The 21,955-nt window shown below is 43.3% G+C and overlaps 2 protein-coding genes across 2 annotated transcripts in view; both read right to left on the bottom strand.

Annotated features, from left to right (window-relative positions):
• nectin3b (nectin cell adhesion molecule 3b) overlaps positions 1–1,150 on the bottom strand; it is a 78,757-nt gene extending 77,607 nt beyond the window's left edge. Inside the window, exon 1 of the mRNA XM_076274447.1 lies at positions 1,070–1,150. Coding sequence (XP_076130562.1) covers positions 1,070–1,148 — 79 coding nt within the window. The 5' untranslated portion in view covers positions 1,149–1,150. The remainder of the gene's footprint in view (positions 1–1,069) is intronic.
• A 5,394-nt stretch (positions 1,151–6,544) lies between these two features.
• diablob (diablo, IAP-binding mitochondrial protein b) lies at positions 6,545–11,025 on the bottom strand. The gene is made up of 6 exons (XM_076274573.1): positions 10,945–11,025; positions 9,518–9,665; positions 8,816–8,935; positions 8,498–8,608; positions 8,067–8,163; positions 6,545–7,570 (listed from the first exon to the last, which is right to left on the bottom strand). The coding sequence occupies exons 1-6, from the start codon at positions 10,980–10,982 to the stop codon at positions 7,365–7,367; spliced, it is 720 nt and encodes a 239-aa protein (XP_076130688.1). The 5' UTR covers positions 10,983–11,025; the 3' UTR covers positions 6,545–7,364.
• Positions 11,026–21,955: the final 10,930 nt, after the last annotated feature.

Below are 21,955 nucleotides of genomic sequence, written 5' to 3'. Positions count from 1 at the left end.
AGACTTTGTGCGAACCTTCTCACTAATGCAGTTATTTTAATAACGATGGTCCGCAGATAATGTAGCCGAACATTACAATAAAAGAAACGCCCCCTAGTTCCTAAACGAGGGCAATATGCGGGAGAGGGCAGCGAACATCAATTATCCTGCAATATTGCTACCACTGCCATGATTGACGCGATGCAAAGCCCAGTTTCCTTAAAATCACAGGCTGTCCGCTAAAATCAAAAACATGATTTGATGTTTCAGTCAGCACATTCACGATATTAGACAAGAAAAATGTGTTAGGTGTTCACGGACCCTGGTAAGATTTTCTGAATCAGCCATCTCACCGACATTACGTCACCCTACCTTTTGTTTCCCCGACAGTTTAGCCAATGTATGACGTCACCGTGGTCATAACAGGTGGCACTAAATAACTAAGGGTCACGTGCTGGTAAGTTTGTAATGACCTTCCTCCCCCATTCTAATCATAAAATAATTCGTTACCTACCGACCAGAACAACAAATGCAACTTCAACATGACCTTGGTGGGCCATTAAACGAATTAGCTAATTAGGTGAACTAATTGAAGTGCAAAACGCTTGTCTCTAAAGTCCAGACCTTCACCAAATTGGAGGGACCATTAGCCTACCAAACCTCAATATTTTGAACATGGATATTTAAGTATGGAGCGTGACATTAAAATGTTACACCCGAGTTAACTAAAACGATACATTTTATGGAATAACCTAATGTTGGTGGTTCTCATTCACTGAGTCGTAACATAACGTTACACCGCGTGGACTCTGAAAGTCCACGTTCTGAACAAAGTAACACCCTTCATCAATTAAAGCAACACAAATCATGTACACGGGTGTGTGTGCAGCGTATTTTTGTTATTTCAACTTTTACAATGTAAGTGATGACCTGTGCTATGTCTACATGACGAAAACAACTGCTTGCACTTACTTTTCTGTGCATCAGTTGTGCATGGCATTGTACTGTAACGAACTCGCTTGATTTTCTAAAACTTCTCTAGAAAAAGGTAGCTAACGTTGGTTTAGCATTCGCGTAGACTTTAGCTTACCTGATGCGATAAGGAGAAGAAGAACAACCGTTGTATTCCCGCCCGAGTAAGGGTTATTCCTAAAGTAGCGCGCAGACATTCTTCTCTCCATGTCGCCGAGCGAGCTCTCCAGTTCGCTCCTGTAACTCAAAATCCTCCTCAGCAACAACTCCATAGAGACCAGTCCGCTTTCGGAATGTACCACTGCGGGCCAGTCCGCAGGGGTGCACCGGCACACCTGACAAACAACGAAGCGACTATCTACTGTAGCCTGGCAATTTGCAACACTGTTGCCAACCACTTATCAGTTCACAAGAGTAATTTGTGCTTCGCCCCACAAAAACAAAGAACAGCAGGCGGAGAGTAGAACAAAGCCATGTTAATGATAGAACAATAGGCTATTCGTGTTAACTCTGTTAAGTTTTTGCTGTGTCTAAAAAATATCCAAATAAGACAGGCTATCTTGTTTTGTTTCATGCCTTTTGGCACAATACATTTCCATTCCGGAGCTTTCAAATATGTGTGCAAATGCAAAACATGGAGTATGCCCACTTGTGCATGAGATAGATAAATAAAGCCCAGGAGGACATATCACATGGTCTTTCCATTGTCTATAAAATTACATATTGTTGTGAGACACCATGCTGAATTACATCACTGTTGTAGCATTCAATGAGGATTGCACCCCCCCCCCCCCCCCCCCCACACACACACACACACACGCACGCACACTCACACACACACGCACACACACACACACACACACATACACACACACACTCATGAATTGTATATGCATCTTTTGTACTCCCCTGTCAATGAGCAAGAGGTAAATAAATGAGTTTTACCCCAAAAGCTCCTCTAATCTCTTGTTTGGGGTATTTTGTCCTGTTGCAGATCATGTCGTGTGAGATGTCTGAGAGGCGTGCAAGTGGGGGAGGGAAGCAATCAGTGGGGCTGTTGTTGCGCTCTCAGGTGGTCCCTCTGGCCAGCGGCTATACTGCTCTTGTCCCCCCCCCACCCCACCAAGGGCTTGTCCTGTCAATACAACGCGGCTCTGAGTGGGTGCTAATTTGGAGCGGGTATCAGACTTAATCCCTGTAGACGACCCCTAGTAATCCCGCCCGCCAAACTCCTTTCATGAGCCCATTCTGCGCCCAATCTGTGCACGTGCCCCCCCCACACACACACATCTCCCACCATAAGAATACTACTACTGCCCATCCCCCACGCCAGACCCCCCCCCCCCCACACACACACACTAAGGGCCTAATTGGGTCATGGACAAATTAACATACAATTCCTGGTGACCAACAAATGGACCAGCCTGACCACACCAATACCTCCTCAAACGCACATCATCATTATCATTATTATTCTTTTTTATAACAGCTAAATCTCCATAAGACTTAATGCATGTTGGTGACAAGGTGATCCTGCAAGTGGTCTGTGCAGTGGTTAGAGTCATAAACAAAATGATATTGCACTGAACTAGTCTAGTGTCGTACGTGTTTTAACAATCGAGAAGGTTGCATTTTTTGCATTTTCATATATATACATATTATGGCGATATTCTTGCTTACCTTTGCATTACATTACAACACACAATTTCATAACCTACACACACTAGAGTCCTATGTGTTTTGGGCCATCTGCAGTTCTAAATTCAGTAAGAAGTGAATATAGCAAAGCTATAGGGGACGAATCCAATATGAGGAACGCTCGAATGGAGCGTACAGACAACTGGCCCAACTCGGTGTAACATTGCAGATGCATGGAGCTGGTAGAGCCCTCTGTTGACAGTGTGGTGGAAATGCTCTGGTCTGTGGCCACGTTCAGGCTGTGTGGTGTGGCCACGTTCGGGCTGTATGGTGTGGCCACGTTCAGGCTGTGTGGGGTGGCCACGTTCAGGCTGTGTGGTGTGGCCACGTTCAGGCTGTGTGGGGTGCACAGTAGAGGACAGCACTAGGCAGGGGGGACTTGATCACAGCACTGAGCATCTTCTCTCTACGAGCGCCTGTAGACTCCCCCATCAACACAGAAACAGTCCTAAAATAAAGAAAAACTACAAAAGTCGATCCCTCATCAGGAAGCTTTGCTGTTGTAGAAGTTCTCATACACGGATTTGCCGGTTTCCACAGGTCGCAGTGTCACAATAGCTGCTCCGCCCACAGGTCACAGTGTCACAATAGCTGCTCCTTCCTAAAGAACATTCTGATGACCAGTCAGTCACCTGATGACCTGTCAGTCACTAGACCACAGCCACTCTACTTTACTTCCTCATACTCCAATGCGTTTCACAGAAGTAATGAACTGAAAGTGAAATAAATAACTGAAAGTGTGGCAAATAATGAACACCACACATTAGTCAGCCGAGGTCGATCTTGATTCCCAAGGGAACACACACTCGTTCATGAGGAAGTGCATGCCATACTACTTACAACGCAAGTTCCTTTGGACAACAGCACCTGCTAAATGAACACAGTGTAGTAACCGTAGTAACGCTACTCCCCTCCATTGCGCAGCTCAAAGTGCATCTAGCTGGTCCTGACCTTTCCCGCTGACATCATGCATTTGTCCATGAACTTCCATCTTAAGTAACATAATGTATATTCTGTGATGTCTGTAGAATTCCTCCCAATGATAAGAATGTGTGATCCTGCAATATTGACATTGCAGTAATATCCGCATTGTGTATAAGCCGTAGGACAGTGCTTTATGCAAGTTAAAAGAAACAAAACCATATTAATACCATACCAGGAGATATCGACAGTTATAGAATGGTTGATTTTTTAAAAAGTGAAATTCTGTGGTTGCTCATGGATACTGGCTACTTTATGAAATGAACGTCCACACATTATCTTCATCTGACCTCAGGCGCCATCTACTGTTCTGTATGGGTATGTGCAGTCTAGGCCATTTTTGAAAAGGCCAAGATTGTTATGCAAAGTACTTATCAAAAAGAGGGTTAAAGTCAGACATCCTCTACTTCTAATGCAGAGATTACAAGACCTTCATAAGGGCTTTAGTGGAAACAGGAAAATACAATAGAATTGTACAATTAGTTTCACTTTGTTCATGTCTAGTGACATATTAAATCCTCTATGTCACAGCAGGGCACACACATACCACACAAACACCACTGATACCATCCCAAAGTGTTTCCATACATGTTCAAGGAACTTTAAATACTTTGACATGACCTGTCACAACCTAAGTAAAGACCACTGCCCAAAGTAACATAGAGGAGAGCAGGGTAAGCTGGCACACTGATGATTTCTACACAACTAGGTGCACAATCTCAAAACTGAAAAAGCTGCATTATGTGATATCATACCCTGAAATGGCTGCATTATGTGATATCATACCCTGAGTCCACTTTGTTTACGGTCACCGTCTGGGTCACCCTGAAACTGAAGCATTTTTACACAACTACACAACTTCCCCACTTTTCCTCTTAGAATGCAAAACTGTGATATACTTAATTCCTTTATTATGTGATACAACGCTTTTGACAACAGGTATTTACACGTTTAACCTTTCTGCAGTTAGATATGTTTACACATTTAACCTTTCTGTAGTTAGATATGTTTACACGTTTAACCTTTCTGCAGTTAGATATGTTTACATGTTTAACCTATATATAGTATAGTATATATACTCTTTTGATCCCTTGAGGGAAATTTGGTCTCTGCATTTATCCCAATCTGTGAATTAGTGAAACACACTCAGCACACAGTGAACACACAGTGAGGTAAAGCACACACTAATCCCGGCGCAGTGAGCTGCCTGCTATAACAGCAGCACTCAGGGAGCAGTGAGGGGTTAGGTGCCTTGCTCAAGGGCACTTCACACGTGCCTACTGGTCGGGGCTCGAACCGGAAACCCTCCAGTTACAGGTACGGAGTGCTAACCAGTGGGCCACGGCTGCCCCAAACCTTTCTGCAGTTATATGTTTACATGTTTAACCTTTCTGCAGTTATATACTTACCTGTTTAACCTTTCTGCAGTTATATGTTTACATGTTTAACCTTTCTGCAGTTATATGTTTACATGTTTAACCTTTCTGCAGTTAGATATGTTTACACGTTTAACCTTTTTGCAGTTAGATATGTTTGTAATACGATTTGGTGATTTTACGACAGTGCGAGGATGAACTAGTCAAGTTGGGCGAATGCGTTGTGTTGACCAGCCACAGTGACCAGCATGCGTTGTGTTGCCACAATGACCAGCATGCGCTGTGTTGCCACAGTGACCAGCATGTGCTGTGTTGACCAGCCACAGGGACCAGGGGTCCGTTGCACAAAAGCAGAATTAAGACATCCGGGATAAGTTACTGAGCTGCGCTCAATGAATCCAAAACAAGAGCGTACAGGCTTAATTGGTTGCACAAAGACCAAGCCAGGATGAGCAGACACGGATTCATCAAGCCAGGTGAAACCTATCCTGGATAAGTGCGCGCTCACGGCTCCCTCAAATAGACCCCGCCACCGATCACAGATTCACTGATTTACCATGGCAACTAGCGGCTTCATTGCTTCTTCTACGGTGTGAAGTAGGTAGCGATAGCCTTTTCACAACAGCAACAAACAGCAACACCTCTGTTTAGGAGAATATTGCAACTAGTTCCGCGACCACCACGTGCGAAATGGTTAGGCACTCCCGTTGTCGCATGACAGGTCGGGAATGGCGAGTATGTAAAAGTTAATTAATGATCACAAACGTTTAAATAATGACAATGGGTCTAGGTATATGTAATAACAATGTGTAGTGGGCAGTGGAATAATTATTGGTTTCTGTTTGTGGTGACTGCTGACTGAGATAAGGGATGAGATTAAATAGATCCTGGAACTTAGCCTGGTCTGGAGCAGGCTAGCTCCAAAGAATAAATCGCCATGGTAACTTATACCATAACATATCCTGCTGCCCCCTATCCCGCTTTTGTGCAACTGGATCACGGATAAATTGAGCCAGGATAACCAAGATATCCCGGCTTAATCCCTTATCCTAGTTTTGTGCAATAGGCCCCAGGACACAAGTTGGGCGCATGCGTTGTGTTGACTATGAACTGGACAGTGAATAAAGGCACTGGTATCCCTACATCTTGGTATAGATAGATAAGTTATTGACCTTGGTATTCCTACACCTTGGTATCCCTACATCTTGGTATTGATAGATAAGTTATTGACCTTGGTATTCCTACACCTTGGTATTCCTACATCTTGGTATTCCTACACCTTGGTATTCCTACACCTACACCTTGGTATTCCTACACCTTGGTATCCCTACACCTTGGTATTCCTACACCTTGGTATCCCTACACCTTGGTATTCCTACATCTTGGTATTCCTACACCTTGGTATTCCTACACCTACACCTTGGTATTCCTACACCTTGGTATCCCTACACCTTGGTATTCCTACACCTTGGTATTCCTACACCTTGGTATTCCTACACCTTGGTATACCTATACCTTGCTAGTTCAAGACCTTCTGCAACTTTTCAATGACTTTTATTGACAATGTTCAATTTTACAAATGTGTGAGGCAAGGCACACATGATTTGCAAGAATAAAAGTTTCCAAGTTTACTTGGTTCAGTGCTTCATTAATTCGAGCCTGTTCAGAAAAACACCTTACAGTGTTGATCCCTTTACCCCCCATGGTCGTCCGCATCATCACTTAACGTTTCCTTGGTGACAAGACAAAACAGCGACATTCAGTTACACAACATCAAAAGTCTGCAAAGATTGCACGATTCACCAAAGAAAAATGACAAACTATCAAGCAAAAATGTTCTGATTGAAAATTGCATCAGGATGTAAGATTGTCCAATCTACTGTGCAGCTATGGAATTCAACAGAACATTCAAAGCTTCTGGCCTGGATCCGTAGGGCCCATCATGTTATCATGTTATATTCAAGTCCTGATTTGAAAACTTTACAGAAAGCTTTCATTAATTTAGCTTTTCTGTTGTTGTGATTGTAGTTTCTGGAGTTACACTCCTGGAGTCAATTAGGAGCCCTTACCAAGCCGACACCTCCCCCCACCCTCACCAGAACATATGAAGAACCAAAGGCCCAGGTCTCCCCCCACCCTCACCAGAGCATATGAAGAACCAAAGGCTCAGGTTCCTCCTGGACCCCAGATCGGTCTTTCCGCCAGCCTTCAGCCCATGGATTAGGACTAGTCCTAGAGTATTGGTGGAGATTTGGACTAGTCCTAGACTAAAATCTTTTATTAGTGGAGATTTTCATTGAAGTGCGCTTCTAGCCTGGGACTAGTCCACATGTGGGAAACTGGCCATGAAAGTGTCTCTCAGTCCTCTCTGAGGTAGGCCTCTGGGATCTCTTCGTCCTCGTCGGCCGCGGACGGGACTGCAGAGGGCTCGACCCTCGGACTCTCCAACGCCTTGGCCTCACGCAGGTCTTCCTCTGCCTGCAGCGAGAGCTGACGCACATGCTCCACCTGAGACTGGGCGAGGTCCAGACTAGAGCGGGCCGCCACCGAAGCCTGGTCAGCTCCTGTGGAGGGAGGACACGGACACATTTTCACATTTTAATTATTCTATTTTGTGTCTTATGTTGTTTTTAATTATTCTATTTTGTGTCTTTTATGTTGTTTTTAATTATTATATTTTGTGTCTTATGTTGTTTTTATTTATTCTATTCTATGTACTTTACTTTTCCACACCTTTGTATGCTTTCATGTACGATCATTCTTTGCTTTAACACATTAACTTAGCCCTGTGTATGAAATACGCTTTAGAAATAAACTTGTTGTTTTGTTGGCAAATTGTAGGCTTTTCCATTTCCACAGGGTGTTCTGATCTGAACTACAGATCAACACAGTTTATGGTCCATCAAAATTTATTTGAAGATTTATTTGAATTCTGTGGTGGATCTGACTCCGATTCTGTAGGGGATGTGCGCAGAGTTAAATCTGCGCCTGTTAAAAGATCAGCTCGTGCTTGACCCGTACTAAAGTATGTGCCACTAACACACCTGCTAAATGACTCACCTGCGTTGTACGCCGCCTCAGCTGCCAGCTCAGACAAGTTTATGGCCGTCATCCAGTTGGACTCGAAGCGTTTACAATGCTCCTTGCGAATGCTCACCTACAGAGACAGACAATGAAGAGCTGAACTCTAAAAAGCTGAACGCTAAATCTACTAAAAAGGGTCTATATATCCCAGAGGGAGTGTCTAGTTCCATCTTCTTGTTTCTGTAACAATTCAGGAAATCATCAGGATGATGATGATGATGAGGAGAATAATGATTATGTACTCAAATGTTGTTGTGAGATGTTATAGTGATTATTATATCATTATTATGATCATTATTTCTGGTCGTTGTTGTGACGGTGTACGCTTTGATAGCGGGTGCTGAGGGTCGTTGTTGTGACTGCGTACCCTTTGACCCTTTGATTGCGGGTGCTGAGGGATGACCTACCTCCTCACGCTGCTGGACGAGGATCTGCCACACGGCCTCTTCGTCGGCAGGGGTCAGTCTTGTGGCCGACGCCTCGTAGCGTCTGTGGAGGGCCACGAGCATGCGGATGGCCTATGCAGCACCACAGGTATTCATGTGGACGACAGGTAAACTTTTACTTTTAGTGATATCACAGCTTCACCACACAGGATATTATATATATATTTATTTATTTGAGCTCATACATAGTATTTTGAGCATATTACTACAGACAGGAAACAGTAATCCGAGATAGGGTACGGTACTTTGAGGGAAACTTACAGTGATGTGGTTCCTTACCTTGGCATATTGTGTGAGCGAATCTACAAGTGCTAATGTGGTCTGAGAAAGGTAGGTGTTGGCACTGTCTGTGACAAGAGACGATGCTCTTTTAATCAGGGCCTCATGTGATACATCCACCTGCAAACAGGCAATGAGAACAACACTCTTTCACACAAACTTACAGGCATTTTTTGGACGCTAACCAGGTATGCCATGCTGTTGGAGGTGCAAACAAATGCTGCATCGCCATTGAGATCACATCAGAAAGAGCTGGCTCAAGGGTTATACAAGTATTTTTTCATATTTATTTGTATAATGAAAGGACAGCTTATATAGCCATCCATATGTGTTCACTTCTGGCTCCTGACTACTGGCTATTTGACATCTTTAGAACACTAAACATATCGGAGGTGCCTAATGTTACTCTAGTCTCAATGTTTTGACATTAATCACTCTATGAAATATTGCTATTGTCTATCCAGAGTAAAATGTCGAAGTTAACTGATGGTCAAATCAATCAAAACTCTGATATTGTTTGCAAGTAATCTGTGACGTATGCTTGTGTGAAAGATTCTGCTAAATTTGTATGACCTCCGGCTTATTTCAGTCTTGCACAGCTGACTTCAAAAACATAAAGTTAATGAAGGTAAAACAGCAGCAGGCAGCTACATAGATTAGGTAGCTGGCTATGTCTCCTTTAATCTGAACAATCCGCCATACCTGAGCGATAGGGACTGCACAAATGGCACCTGCCACACTCAGAGAAATCCAGTTTTTCTTCATAGCCGAGGAGAGCTTTGAAAGTCTTTCCCGGGCCAGTGAAGCTGTCACCAGGCCACGACCGTACACACACCAGGTGGATGTGCATCTAGATTACACGGAGTATACATTTAAGAATACATTTAACAGCCAGCAGATGTTTGACATGTCTCAAAGCTAGGTGCCAGTGTTGTGTGCCTTCTGGTTTTTCCCACCTAATGGTTTCCTTGCGCAGGAGTTGTCAAACATTCACAAACAAGTTGTTTTAGACGGATTTTAAGTCGCATTTCACATCTATCCCATGATCATTACACTACAACCACTCGTACAAAATACATGTAAAATAAAGGCTATAATTTTGCACACTTTATAGCATTAAAATGGATTCGAACCTGCAATAACTACGCACACCTATGAACCAGACCGATCTATTCAGCGCATTATCTCTTTGAGCCACTCCAATTCGCTGAAAACCGTCATCAAATCACCTATTAATTAACCACACAAGCAACATTTTGTCTTGCATTAGGCGACACAAATGGTATTGCCTCCTTGTCTGAGCGACTACCAGGCCTATGGTTTTGAAAAGTCAAATGTTCCCTGACAAAGACATTCGTAAGAATGTTTATTGACTTGAAAAATACGCTTAAATGTTGATCGTTTCTTCTGTCGTACCATTTAATTTCTAAGAATTTAGGTCTACTAGACCAACAATAACGTCATTACCAAATACATCTTTTATTTTTATTTGATCAACCACAAAGAGTAGCATACTGTGCACAGTGCACTGACGGCCGTAGCAGCCTAAGGTAACCAGTTGTTTTAGATAAAGGGCAACCACTTGTTTCAGATAGCCTGGACAACATGTTACCTGGGTGTTGCCTACGTTATCAATTGATGGTAGCCTACAATAGTTAATTGTATCGCATATCAACCAGGTATTAGTTGGCTCAAGGAGTAGGGAATCAGGCTGGAAAGATTCATGCGTGTGTTGCTTTTGCGGGATCGAATCCAGTTTAATGCTAGTTTTAAAAACATATATTTTTTTTAACATGTCTTTTGTCCGAGTGGCTGTAATGTAGCCGAGCGCTCATGGCGTATGAAAAGCGACTTCAAACCGCCTAAAAACAACTTGTTTGTAAATGTCTGACAACTGCTGCAGCGCAAGGAAACAAATAGGTGGAGAAACCAGAAGGGTCCAGAAGGCACACAACACCAGCACGTCACCACTGACTGATATCACTCAGGAAGGACAAAGAAGTAGACAGAATGTAAGCATAGTCTAGTAAAACGTCAGTCTAGATTCATATTTACATGACTCCGTCTATTTATCATTCCACTCATGTAAAAGCTAGCCTTGATAAACGTTTTATACAGACATATTTTACCTTAAGCTTGAAGTAAACAATTTCCTGTAATACGCCATGTTGGTTGTTTTTATTTCTTCTGTTAAGACGCACCAGCTATGAATACACACTACCGCCACCTTTTGGACTGGAGTGTAATACATAAAGTAATTACCGTATGCATGCACACATTATTTGAGTGAGTCAGATTCGAGAAGGTTCTTCTCCCTGGAAGACATAAGAAAATCTAAAAATATGTCTCTGTTTTTTGTGTCACACTTATTTAACACTAAGTGGAACTTTTAAAACATAATATGGCTCAATCATTGTTTTCATCATATGCAAACCCAATTCTGAAAAAGTTGGAACGCTTTGTAAAATGGCAATAGTGATCTACAAACGATCTATAGCAATGATCTACAAATCATGTCAAATGGTAATAGTTCAAAGACAACATATCCAACTGTTGAAGGACAGGCATTTTTATTGTTTTTGGAAAAAAATATGTTTTTAAGTTAATACCAGCAACATGTCTCAAAAAAGTTGTGACAGGGGCATTTTTACCACTGTAGTGTTGCTTTACCTCTTCATTTAACAACATTCTGTAAATGTTTAGGAACTGAAGAGACTAGTGACATGTTAAAATTAAATGTTGTCACATTCCTGCCCGATATAGGATTTCAGCTGCTCAACAGTGTGGGGTCTTCTTAATTATGTTTTTAATTCCATGATGCACCCAATTTGACAGATCTGAACTGCAGACTTAAGCAATAAACCCTGAGAGGCTGCAGGTCACACTGATTTTACAGCTGAGGGACGTTGTTAGGCACGACGTACAAGCAGAGTAATATAGAACAGTCAAGGTGTATGTATGTGCTAGATTTTTACAACGGCATCGAACACGATTCAGCCAATCAATCAAGGACCGGAACTATCTGTTTTAGAAAGGCCATTTTAGCACCTGGACTCTTCCTCTAAGGACTGTTTAAATATGTGCATAATTAATTTTGGCATTGTTTTATTGAAATATTCAAGGTTTTCCCTGAAAAAGACATTGTCTGGATGGATTGTCGACGAGCAAGAGGAGGAGTACAGGAGCCTGGTGGAGGACTTTGTGCATTGGTGCAAACTCAATCACCTTCAACTAAACACTTCAAAGACCAAGGAGATGGTGGTGGATTTCCGCAGGTCTAAGCCCGCTCTGCTACCAGTCTCCATTGATGGGGTCAATGTGGAGGTGGTAAGCACCTACAAGTATCTGGGTCTCCACCTGGACAATAAACTGGACTGGTCAGCCAACACTGATGCACTCTACAAGAAAGGACAGAGCAGGCTGTACTTCCTGAGGAGGCTGCGGTCCTTCAATGTGTGCAGCAAGCTCCTCAGGATGTTCTATCAGTCTGTTGTGGCCAGCGCCCTCTTCTATGCTGGGGAGGAAGCACAAAGAAGAAGGATGCTGGGCGACTTGACAGGCTGGTAAGGAAGGCTGGCTCTGTAGTGGGAGCTGAACTGGAGTGCATCACTTCAATATCTGACAAAAGGACCCTAAACAAACTGATCAACATCTTGGACAATGAATGTCATCCGCTCTACAGCACTATCAAAAACCAAAAGAGCTTGATCAGCTGGAGACTTCGCTCACTGCCATGCACAACTGAAAGGCTGAGGAAGTCATTTGTCCCCAGGGCCATTGAACTATTCAATGCCTCACTAAAGGGAAGAGGAGAGATAGACTTCTCTGCTTAGTCTGTCTGCCTCTCCACCCTCTCCATGTCCATGTTTTTTGAGTACTGACTGCCCACTGCTTACTACTGTTTTACTACTGTTTTACTAATGTACACAGCCTACTGTTTTCACTACTGTTTTACTGCTACACTGTTTTTCATGCTATGTTAGCACCAGGGCCTGAAGTTAACTTTTTTGCCCACCAGCCACTGTGGCAGGTGAATTTTGAAATCCACCTGCCACAGTGGTTTTTTACCAGCCAAAATAATTTTGTGCCCAAAATAAAGGTGAACGACTCAGAAAATGCATAAGAATGGTTCTTGAACTTGTACAGAATACACATTACAGTACTCAAGTAAAAGTAAAAAAGTACTTTGTTAATAAATTACTCAAGTAGGCCTAACAAGTTACTTTTTTGTAGGCCTACATTTTTGATGGATCTTTAAAGGGATACAAAAGTATCCTTTATGCCTATTTGCTTTTCTCCTCCTCTGTAGGCTAATCATATAGTCAAACATATTTTAAAAGCCCAATTCAAATATATTTTATTTAATATACTTTGTCATAGCCAGAATAAGCATTACGTGGCTATGGATTGAAAAGCAGTCTTCCAATACATTGCAGATGATTCTTCTGCTTTGCATTGCTAGAAGTCTGGTTATAACTTAACCATACAGACAATGTAATCTAAAAACAATGGTTATATTATGAGTAGACCTATATTTAGGCTATAATAGCCTAGGCATATCCACTCGGGCAGAGCGACAGAGCAGGCTATCTGTTTTCTCAGCCGACCGTCTCATGTCATGTCCTGCAACATTGAGGCTACATAAATGAATGCTAGGCTTTTTCTAACTTGTATGCTCGATTTCCAGTGCATTTGCTTTGCTTGTAAATTAAGTTGTAGGCCTACTTTCCTTGTCCAATGTGCTTGTTGAACGATGCTGGCCAGAAATGAATATATGTGGAAGTTTCCGTGTCATGTCATACCTCTAGTCTCGTTGGCACACTGGCAGCCTCACCAGAAGATGCAGCAACTGGCAGGACGTCATTGCGTTAACTGAGTTGTTAGCTATATAGAACATCTACTTCTGTGTAGTAGGCTACATAGGCCAGCCATTACTTTTATAATCGCTGGGAAACGTAGCAATGCTTTCTGAAGTCCTGTTTCTTTTCTCCCACGCCGTTGTGTACCGGGGAGAGGTGCTCTTTTCTCCCTTGAGATACGAAACGTAACGAAAGGCAATTGAAAATGTAGCGGAGTAAAGAGTACATTTCCTACGGCAATCCCAAAAGTGCATCTCCTTGCTCAGTGTTGTGCTGTCTTATTGGCTACCCGCCAACGTGGCAGGTAGATTGACAGTTTCACCCGCCAATCACAAAAGTTACCCGCATTTGGCGTGTGGGCGGGTGCCAATTTCATGCCCTGGTTAGCACACATGATCAATGGCTGCGGTCAGGCTTCTGATACAATACTGAATGAATGAATGGCTATAACCCTATTACCTCAACCTGTTCTTGCACTGAAATTGTTTTTTATTTTACCTTGTCTACATTATACTTTACTCTCCTATTTGTCTATATTATTATGACCGCCGCGCAGCGAAGCGGCGGTCATATAGTTTTAGTCAGATTTATTTATTTATTTTTTTTTCTTTTTCGCATGTCCAAATTTCCGTCAATTTCCGGGACACTGAAAGACCGGGGTACACGAAACTTGGTGGGCATGTAACCCCACATGGATAGCATGGAACCATCGTTTTTCCCCCCCGCTGGACTGGACCCCCCGAAAGGAGGGTAGGGCAGACACAGTTTTCTGTGAATATCTTGAGAACCGTAGGATTTAGGAGGACCATTTTTTGTTTGTATGTTGATCTCAAGGGGCCATGTCAACCCATTCCATAACCACTCATTTCATGTATAGCGCCACCTAGTTAAACACAAAAAAGTAAAAATGAGGTGTTGTAATTGCAGGTATCTGTGACCTAACATAGTCAAAACTGGACGAAATTGGAAGTGTAGGATCATTATGACACCCTCTGAATGCACACCAAGTTTCGTGGAATTCCATTCATGGGGGGCCACACAATAAATTAATTTATGTTACTATACACCAACTGGCCTGTAGGTGGCCGGAGACAGTTTTCTGTGAATATCTCGAGAACCGTAGGGCCTAGGAGGTCCACCTTTTTTTTGTATGTTGGTCTTAAGGGGGCATGTCAACCCATCCCATTACCACTTATTTAATGTATAGCGCCACCTAGTTAAAAATTAAAAAGCAAAAAATTAGGTGTTTTCATCACAATATCTCTGGCTGACATGGTCAAAACTTCACGAAATTTAAAGTGTAGGATCATTATGACACCTTCCGAATGCATGCCAAGTTTTGTGAACTTTCGTTCATGGGGGGCCTTACAATAAAATGATTTATGTGTACATTTAGTGACCGTACACCAACAAGGATTCCTGGGACACTGAAAGACCGGGGTACACGAAACTTGGTGGGCATGTAACCCCACATGGATAGCATGGAACCATCGTTTTTCATTTTGATCTGTAGCCCCCCCGCTGGACTGGACCCCCCGAAAGGAGGGTAGGGCAGACACAGTTTTCTGTGAATATCTTGAGAACCGTAGGGCCTAGGATGACCAATTTTTTCTGTATGTTTGCCTCCAGGGGTCATGTTAACCCATTACATGTGCACAAATGTGCATAAACAGATACACACGCACACACATACATTCACAGTAATCATACGTATGACACATACTCACACAGTAGACATATGTACGCATGCATGCACATGCACAAACACACATACGCAGACAAACACACAAGCATGCACACACACACACACACACACACACACATGTTTTGATACTTGTTGTCTAGCAGATACCAGTGAGAATTGAGTGTGGATAATGCAATTTAGTGAGACAGTCAGAATCATATAGGCTTTTCAGCGTGATTTATTTTTGTGGAAAAAATGTGCTGGACTGGGCGGCGGTCATATTTTGTACCGCTCTGCGGTACATCTAGTTTATGCTGGTCTCTAGACCTCACTCTTGCACTGTTGCACTGTTGGACTAATGTTGGACTACTTTTTGCACCTTCACCATGACACTCACTCTCTTGAGCACCTTGCCAGGCACACATAACTAAGGACTATGGTTGGACTACTGTTTGCACCTTCACCATGACACTCACTCCCTTTAGCACCTCACCAGTCCCGGCCCTGTCACCACAAGCGTCTTATGCTTGATCACCCTCAAGCACATTGGACTTTCTTAATTTAACTTATATAGTGTATTTAGTATTTAGTTTTGTTAGTTTTCGTATTTTTCTTATCTTCTACTGTCTTTATTGTACAGTGGAGTTTAGTTATATGTTTATACTTATGTTTACCATTTCTGCTGTAAGTGCATGTTGTGTGTTATGTCTGTATGCTACTGAGACCCTTGAATTTCCCCTTGAGGATCAATAAAGTATCTATCTATCTATCTATCTATCTATCTATCTGATGGCAATATATGTCACTCTAAACCAGTGTACATCATTCAGAATGAATTGTGCCTTGTCAGTACCCATGCCATAGGCCCTAATGCACCTCCACACTTTCAAAGACGCTGGGTTTTGAACTGAGCACTGTAACACGTTGGATATGTAGATGAATAGGCCCTCTCCTCTTTAGCACAGAGGAATCCAATATTTCCAAAAAGAAGGGCACATTTTGATTGGTCTAACCACAGGACCCTTTTCCACTTTACCTCAGTCCATTTTAAATGAGCTCAGGTCAGATAAGATGGTAGCATTTCTGTATCATGTCTAAATAAAATGTCTTCTTGTATGTGTGAGTGGCGCATTAAACTGTGCTCATAGATAAAGGTTATCTTTTACATCGTCTGCCATCTAGCTGCAGGCCTACGTTTCGCCACTGGACTGACCAGGAGCAACGTACGGGAACATCATGCCATCTAGCTGCAGGCCTACGTTTCGCCACTGGACTGACCAGGAGCAACGTACGGGAACATCACGCAAGCGACTTTTTAATCACCTACGTTTCGCCACTTTTTGTTTGTCTTTGTGTTTGTCTGCGTGAGCGCTGAGTCTGCTTTATGTCTGGGCTTGTTCTGTAGCTGCTGTCTTTGTAAACACAGGCTTGTTCTGTAGCTACTGTCTTTGTAAACACAGGCTTGTTCTGTAGCTGCTGTCTTTGTAAACACAGGCTTGTTCTGTAGCTGCTGTCTTTGTAAACACAGGCTTGTTCTGTAGCTACTGTCTTTGTAAACACAGGCTTGTTCTGTAGCTACTGTCTTTGTAAACACAGGCTTGTTCTGTAGCTACTGTCTTTGTAAACACAGGCTTGTTCTGTAAGCCTACTGTCTTTGTAAACACAGGCTTGTTCTGTAAGCTGCTGTCTTTGTAAACACAGGCTTGTTCTGTAGCTGCTGTCTTTGTAAACACAGGCTTGTTCTGTAGCTACTGTCTTTGTAAACACAGGCTTGTTCTGTAGCTACTGTCTTTGTAAACACAGGCTTGTTCTGTAGCTGCTGTCTTTGTAAACACAGGCTTGTTCTGTAGCTGCTGTCTTTGTAAACACAGGCTTGTTCTGTAGCTGCTGTCTTTGTAAACACAGGCTTGTTCTGTAGCTGCTGTCTTTGTAAACACAGGCTTTTTCTGTAGCTGCTGTCTTTGTAAACACAGGCTTGTTCTGTAGCTGCTGTCTTTGTAAACACAGGCTTGTTCTGTAAGCCTACTGTCTTTGTAAACACAGGCTTGTTCTGTAGCTACTGTCTTTGTAAACACAGGCTTGTTCTGTAAGCCTACTGTCTTTGTAAACACAGGCTTGTTCTGTAGCTACTGTCTTTGTAAACACAGGCTTGTTCTGTAAGCCTGCTGTCTTTGTAAACACAGGCTTGTTCTGTAGCTACTGTCTTTGTAAACACAGGCTTGTTCTGTAGCTGCTGTCTTTGTAAACACAGGCTTGTTCTGTAGCTGCTGTCTTTGTAAACACAGGCTTGTTCTGTAGCTACTGTCTTTGTAAACACAGGCTTGTTCTGTAGCTGCTGTCTTTGTAAACACAGGCTTGTTCTGTAGCTGCTGTCTTTGTAAACACAGGCTTGTTCTGTAGCTACTGTCTTTGTAAACACAGGCTTGTTCTGTAGCTACTGTCTTTGTAAACACAGGCTTGTTCTGTAGCTACTGTCTTTGTAAACACAGGCTTGTTCTGTAAGCCTACTGTCTTTGTAAACACAGGCTTGTTCTGTAGCTACTGTCTTTGTAAACACAGGCTTGCTTTACTGTCACTATCTATTTGGCTGTCTGTTTATTTGTGTATGTCTTGGTGTGATGTCACAGGTACACTGGCGATTACTCCGCTCTGTCCGGCACCTGTCTTGTCTTGTGTTATTTTGTAAATTGTTTGTTTATGTCTTGATGTGACGGGTACGCTGGCAACTACGCCGCTCCGTCCAGCATCGTTTGTCTTTATGTGTCTTGCTATATGTCTTGTGTGTGGAGTGCTTTGGATTAGTACATATTAAATGCGCTTTATAAATAAAAATGGTGAATTGTTTCTGGCCTGTGGTGTAGGACCAAAACCAGGACAGTGCTGTGCCACTGAGGAGGATGAGCTCAGTGAGGCGGCGGAGGAGGACGGGATGGGAAACTGTATCAAAAGCTGCACAAAGGTCAAGGAGGACGAGGATGGTGATGAGGCCAAAGCTGCAGAAAGGTCAAGGAGGACGAGGATGGTGATGAGGCCAAAGCTGCAGAAAGGTCAAGGAGGACGAGGATGGTGATGAGGCCAAAGCTGCAGAAAGGTACCCAGGTGATGAGGCCATTGCTGGCGACAATGGCCTCATCACCATCCTCAATGACCTTTCTGCAGCTTTGGCCTCATCACCATCCTCACCCTCCATGACCTTTCTGCAGCTTTGGCCAGGTAAGCTAACCGTGGCCCACTGGTTAGCACTCTGGACTTGTAACCGGAGGGTTGCCGGTTCGAGCCCTGACCAGTGGGCCGCGGCTGAAGTGCCCTTGAGCAAGGCACCTAACCCCTCACTGCTCCCCAAGCGCCGCCGTTGTTGCAGGCAGCTTACTGCGCCGGGATTAGTGTGTGCTTCACCTCACTATGTGTTCACTGTGTGCTGTTTGTGTTTCACTAATTCACCGATTGGGTTAAATGCAGAGACCAAATGTCAGTCATTGCCATGGACATAGACAATGTAGGCCTAGGCTATATGTGACAGTTCATGTTAGTCATCATTTTAGTTGCAGCCTAAATGCAAATAGGCTACAACCCCGAATATTTGAAGCAGGATATGGATTCACTTCAATGTGGACAAAACGGGACAGACATGAGAACATGAAACCATTTAAACTAAAATGGCCAGAGCCAGACAGTAACGGAGTACATTTACTTGAGTACGGTACTTGAGTACAATTTTGAGGGATCTGTCTTTACTCGAGTATCATTTTTGGGGAGTACTCATGACTTTACTCAAGTACATTTAAGAGGCAAATATTGTACTCTTTACTCCACTACATTTCTATCCATAACCGTGAGTACCCGTTACTTCTTCTAAAAAAAAGGAAAAAAGAAAAATCTCGGAAACCCTCAATTTGTTGTTTCCCTCTCAAACGTGATTGGATTGTGCAGGCGCCACTGATTAGGACAGCCTATCAGCAATCACCTTCAGCAATCAACTCCATGGTCAGATTTAGATTAGAGACGAAACCATGGACAAAACAATGGATGAAGACGCAGTAGGTCCATCCTGGGAATGTGCCAACCTGTGGCCCCACCTTGCCAGACTATTTCAATTTTCTGAACAAGTTAATGATAGTTTTCGCTTCAAGTGTTTCAATTACAAAATAGTATTTGTATAAGTATAATACATGTATAAGAAATACTGCCCATCCCTGGCAACATGGTAAAAAGATGAAAATGACTTGATTTTACTTCCAATTCCTTTTATATTCTCCAAGGTATTGTAGCGACCGGCTGTCAATCAGGGAGTGCCCGCGCTATGCATAACCCCGGGCACGCTCATGGTTGGCAGCCTGGTGAGAGGGGGGCGGGACCCCCGGGGAATATAGGCTACGGTTCTAGAAAGTTCTGCCTCTTTCGGTTCTGTGCCTGACACGGCCCGCTGTGTTATATGCTGCATTGTGTGCTTGGTGACAATAAACCAGTTCATGAAACTCTGAAATTATCGAAGGAGTGATTAGGGAAGACCGAGGGTGCACCCTGCACGATTAGTTAGTCACCAGTTTAGTTTAGTTTAGTTAGCGTTAGCAAGACCGTGTCGCCACAGTGTGCGTGGGGAGATGAGTGACAGAGTAGGAGCCAGAGCCGCAGAATGGATGTTTGGTCATCTACAAAGGGAGCTGAGACGGCTGGAGGACAGCAGAGACCTCCTTAGGGGCACGATGGAAGCGATGGCCTCTGAGACTGGCTTCGATGGACGAGGGCGTGCACGCTTTGCTACCTGCCATAGATATATACACTAGATGTCGCCTTCTGCTTCTCAGCATGCGTCAACACCGCCGCCATCTTTGTACAGGGATCTGAAGCGCTAAACTAGTTCTCCTGTATTGTCAGCGTTACCTATTTAGCGACGTTTGGCCATCCCCAGCGATAGAAAACCTTTTTAGCGATTAGCGACAAATTTGGGAACTTCTCACAATGATGGCAGATCGGCTTCTTTGTTGTTGAAACGTAAGAAAATCACCTTTCTCATGGCTTTGTCATTTATGAATTCAGCTACATCTCGTTTGCCCATGGCACTGACCCATGATTATAAAAGTAACGACTGGCGTAGCCTATGTAGTAGCAGAGGTAAATGTTCTACAGATCTACAGCAACTTCTGGTGAGATTACAACTTACATGAGTAAACGAGACGAGGGGTATGTGGCCTCAACCAGAGCCTGTCTAGAAGAGCCTGTTTATTTTCATTGTATCGAACCTGGTTGCAGTTTACTCATTGTTCCTCTAGGGGCCGCCGCTAGCTAGTGCAGAATGAATGGGAGTCTATGGGGCTAGACGGGTAAAATGTATCTTTATGATCGTCTTAAGCTTAGTTTTCTCTAGACTCAACCATAAATACATGCCTGTCAGTTGGAACAACCCAAAAAACTAGATAATTGCTTGAGATTTTGACGATTTATGGTGATTTTATTTTCGCTAGATCTTTGCCCAGATTGACGCTAATGCATTATAGAGGAGTGGATCACTGAAGCAAGATGGCGTCTCGATTGACGCATTCGTTCCAATGAACAGCAGTAGTCAAGGCGACATCTAGTGTATATGTCTATGGCTACCTGCAAGCCAAAGTTGGAGGGGGACGCAGACACTAACGTCACCTCCGGCGCGGGAAGCTCAGATGTAAACAACAATGGTGGCGCCCAGTCCACAATAACAGCGGTATCGGCTAGCTCTGTGAAAACTCCAAAATACAACGGGAAGGTGAGCTGGGAAGCTTTTCATGCGCAGTTCGAACTGCTTGCTAAATCACAGAACTGGTCGCAAGAGACTAAAGCGTTACAATTGGCGATGTGCCTTACGGAGGAGGCTTTAGCATGCTTGCTGCTCTTAGACGTGGGTGACAGAGGGAGCTACTGCGCACTGGTGGGGGCTCTCCAGCGACGGTTCGGGAACTTTACAGGAGCAGAGCTCCTCCGCAATGAACTAAATAACAGATACAGAAGACAGGGCGAGCCGCTACGGCAACTAGCCAATGACATTGAGAGCCTTACCCGCAGAGCATATAGTCAAAGTCAAAGTCTGCTTTATTGTCAATTTCTTCACATGCCAAGACATACAAAGAGATCGAAATTACGTTTCTCACTATCCCACGGTGAAGACAAGACATATTTTACCAATTAAGTCCACAAACAAACATAACATTCAAGTAAACAATATAAAAAGTAAATAAGAAGGCACATACAATGAAGAAAATAAGAGCAGCAAAATTGGGTTGAAATTGTGCAATTGTGCATACAGTAGACAGTCAATATAATAGTGCAAAGTCAGGCCAATAAATGGCTGAGGTAGTTCTGTTTGACCTAAGTAAGCAAGTGGCATAGTGGTGCAAGTTATGTAAGAGCAGCAGAAGTGTTGTGTTTTCAGGACAACAGGACAACAACAACAAGTTGCAAAGTGTGCAAAGTGTGAAAGTGTACAAGTGGAGTAGTGCAAGTGTAGTGCAAGGCAGCCATTGTGGGTCCAAAGTCCAGGATGTTATGTAGCTGAGGGTGGAGGGGGGAGAGAGTTCAGCATTCTAACAGCCTGGTGTATGAAGCTGTTGGTGAGTCTGGTTGTGC

This window comes from Alosa pseudoharengus, unplaced genomic scaffold (genome assembly GCF_046254945.1).
Source record: "Alosa pseudoharengus isolate Yale_2024_CS ecotype anadromous, Long Island Sound unplaced genomic scaffold, YU_APseudo_1.1 YU_APseudo_1.1_scf_8, whole genome shotgun sequence".
NCBI classification, from domain to species: domain Eukaryota; kingdom Metazoa; phylum Chordata; class Actinopteri; order Clupeiformes; family Clupeidae; genus Alosa; species Alosa pseudoharengus.
This window is presented reverse-complemented; position numbering and strand designations above follow the sequence as displayed.